Source organism: Oncorhynchus masou, chromosome 9 (assembly GCF_036934945.1).
Source record: "Oncorhynchus masou masou isolate Uvic2021 chromosome 9, UVic_Omas_1.1, whole genome shotgun sequence".
NCBI lineage: Eukaryota > Metazoa > Chordata > Actinopteri > Salmoniformes > Salmonidae > Oncorhynchus > Oncorhynchus masou.
Genome location: NC_088220.1, coordinates 82692962 through 82695461, shown reverse-complemented (window position 1 = coordinate 82695461; position 2500 = coordinate 82692962). Strand labels below are relative to the sequence as shown.

The 2500-nt window shown below is 44.3% G+C and overlaps 1 protein-coding gene across 1 annotated transcript in view; it reads left to right on the top strand.

Moving 5' to 3' along the window:
- LOC135545109 (histone-lysine N-methyltransferase 2D-like) overlaps nt 1-2500 on the top strand; it is a 39490-nt gene that overhangs the window by 30462 nt on the left and 6528 nt on the right. Inside the window, exon 6 of the mRNA XM_064972746.1 lies at nt 1008-1237. Coding sequence (XP_064828818.1) covers nt 1008-1237 — 230 coding nt within the window. The remainder of the gene's footprint in view (nt 1-1007; nt 1238-2500) is intronic.

Genomic DNA, 2500 nt, shown 5'->3' with positions numbered 1-2500 from the left:
GCGTAATACCTCAGTGTTTAGAGAGGGTATACTGCATACGTACCTCAGTGTTTAGAGGGTATACTGCGTAATACCTCAGTGTTTAGAGAGGGTATACTGCATACGTACCTCAGTGTTTAGAGAGGGTATACTGCGTAATACCTCAGTGTTTAGAGAGTGTATACTGCGTAATACCTCAGTGTTTAAAGAGGGTATACTGCGTAATACCTCAGTGTTTAGAGAGGGTATACTGCATACGTACCTCAGTGTTTAGAGAGGGTATACTGCGTAATACCTCAGTGTTTAGAGAGGGTATACTGCATACATACCTCAGTGTTTCGAGAGGGTATACTGCATACGTACCTCAGTGTTTAGAGAGGGTATACTGCATACATACCTCAGTGTTTAGAGAGGGTATACTGCGTATAACCTCAGTGTTTAAAGAGGGTATACTGCGTAATACCTCAGTGTTTAGAGAGGGTATACTGCGTAATACCTCAGTGTTTAGAGAGGGTATACTGCGTAATACCTCAGTGTTTAGAGAGGGTATACTGCATATGTACCTCAGTGTTTAGAGAGGGTATACTGCGTAATACCTCAGTGTTTAGAGAGGGTATACTGCATACGTACCTCAGTGTTTAGAGAGGGTATACTGCGTAATACCTCAGTGTTTAGAGAGTGTATACTGCGTAATACCTCAGTGTTTAAAGAGGGTATACTGCGTAATACCTCAGTGTTTAGAGAGGGTATACTGCGTAATACCTCAGGTCTGTAATGATTGCCTGTTATGATTGCTTTCCCCATACAGATTGTGATTGGCTGATACTGGTACATGTTCATTTCCCCATACAGATTGTGATTGGCTGATACTGGTACATGTTCATTTCCCCATACAGATTGTGATTGGTTGATACTGGTACATGTTCATTTCCCCATACAGATTGTGATTGGCTGATACTGGTACATGTTCATTTCCCCATACAGATTGTGATTGGTTGATACTGGTACATGTTCATTTCCCTGTACAGATGTTGACATAGAGTCATCCAGTGACAGCCCGGGCCTGACGCCCTGCGAAGAAGACTCCTCAGAGGAGGAGATGAAGATGGATGGATGTTTAGAGGAGTGGGGGGGTAGTGCAGAGCACAGCTGCTCTACCTTCCTCTCTCCCACCCTTCTCCCAGAGGGTTCCCCTGTCTTCCTAACAGCCCTGGACCCAGAACCAGAGACAGGAGAGCTGGTCCCAGAACCATCCATAGTGAGTTAGATTCTATAGAGGGAGAGATGGATGCATTATGACACTAGTGGACACATTGAGTCTAGAGACATTGAGACAAGCGACATTGAGACTGGATACATTGAGATTAGTGGACACATTGCGACTAGAGACATTGAGACTAGAGACATTGCGACTAGAGACATTGAGACTAGGGGGCACATTGAGTAGAGACATTGAGTCTAGAGACATTGAGTTTAGTGACATTGAGTCTAGAGACATTGAGACTAGAGACATTGAGTTTAGTGACATTGAGTCTAGAGACATTGAGACTAGTGGACACATTGCGACTAGAGACATTGCGACTAGAGACATTGAGACTAGTGGACACATTGAGTACAGAGACATTGAGTCTAGAGACATTGAGTTTAGTGACATTGAGTCTAGAGACATTGCGACTAGAGACATTGCGACTAGAGACATTGAGACTAGAGAAATTGAGACTAGAGACATTGAGACTAGTGGACACATTGAGTCTAGAGACATTGAGACTAGTGGACACATTGAGACTAGAGACATTGAGACTAGAGACATTGAGACTAGTGACATTGAGTTTAGTGACATTGAGACTAGTGGACACATTGAGACTAGAGACATTGCGACTAGAGACATTGAGACTAGTGACATTGAGTTTAGTGACATTGAGTCTAGAGACATTGCGACTAGAGACATTGCGACTAGAGACATTTAGACTAGAGAAATTGAGACTAGAGACATTGAGACTAGTGGACACATTGAGTCTAGAGACATTGTGACTAGTGGACACATTCAGTCTAGAGACATTGAGACAAGAGACAATGAGACTTGTGGACACTTTCAGTCTAGAGACATTGAGACAACCTTGCCTGACTCCACAATAGACCTGCTGCCCCTTATGACTACTGGTCTGATCAATTAGATGACTTTCATATCAGAATAATTACATTCCTTCAATCAACCCTGGGCTGAGTCACATCACTGCTACACCAAATAGGTGTGTTCGATCCTCATCAGAAACGGAGGGATAAGAGAGGGAGAAGAGAGAGAAAAAGAGAGAGAATGAGGGAGGGAGAAGAGTGAGAGGGAGGGATGGAGAAGAGAGAAAGAGAGAGGGAGGGAAGTAGAAGAGAGAAAGAGAGGGGAGGGAGAAGAGAGAGAAAGAGGGAGGGAGGGAGGGAGGGAGAAAGAGAGGGGGAGGGAAGTAGAAGAGAGCGAAAGAGAGGGGAGGGAGAAAGAGAGGGGGAGGGAGGGAGAAGAGAGAGAAAG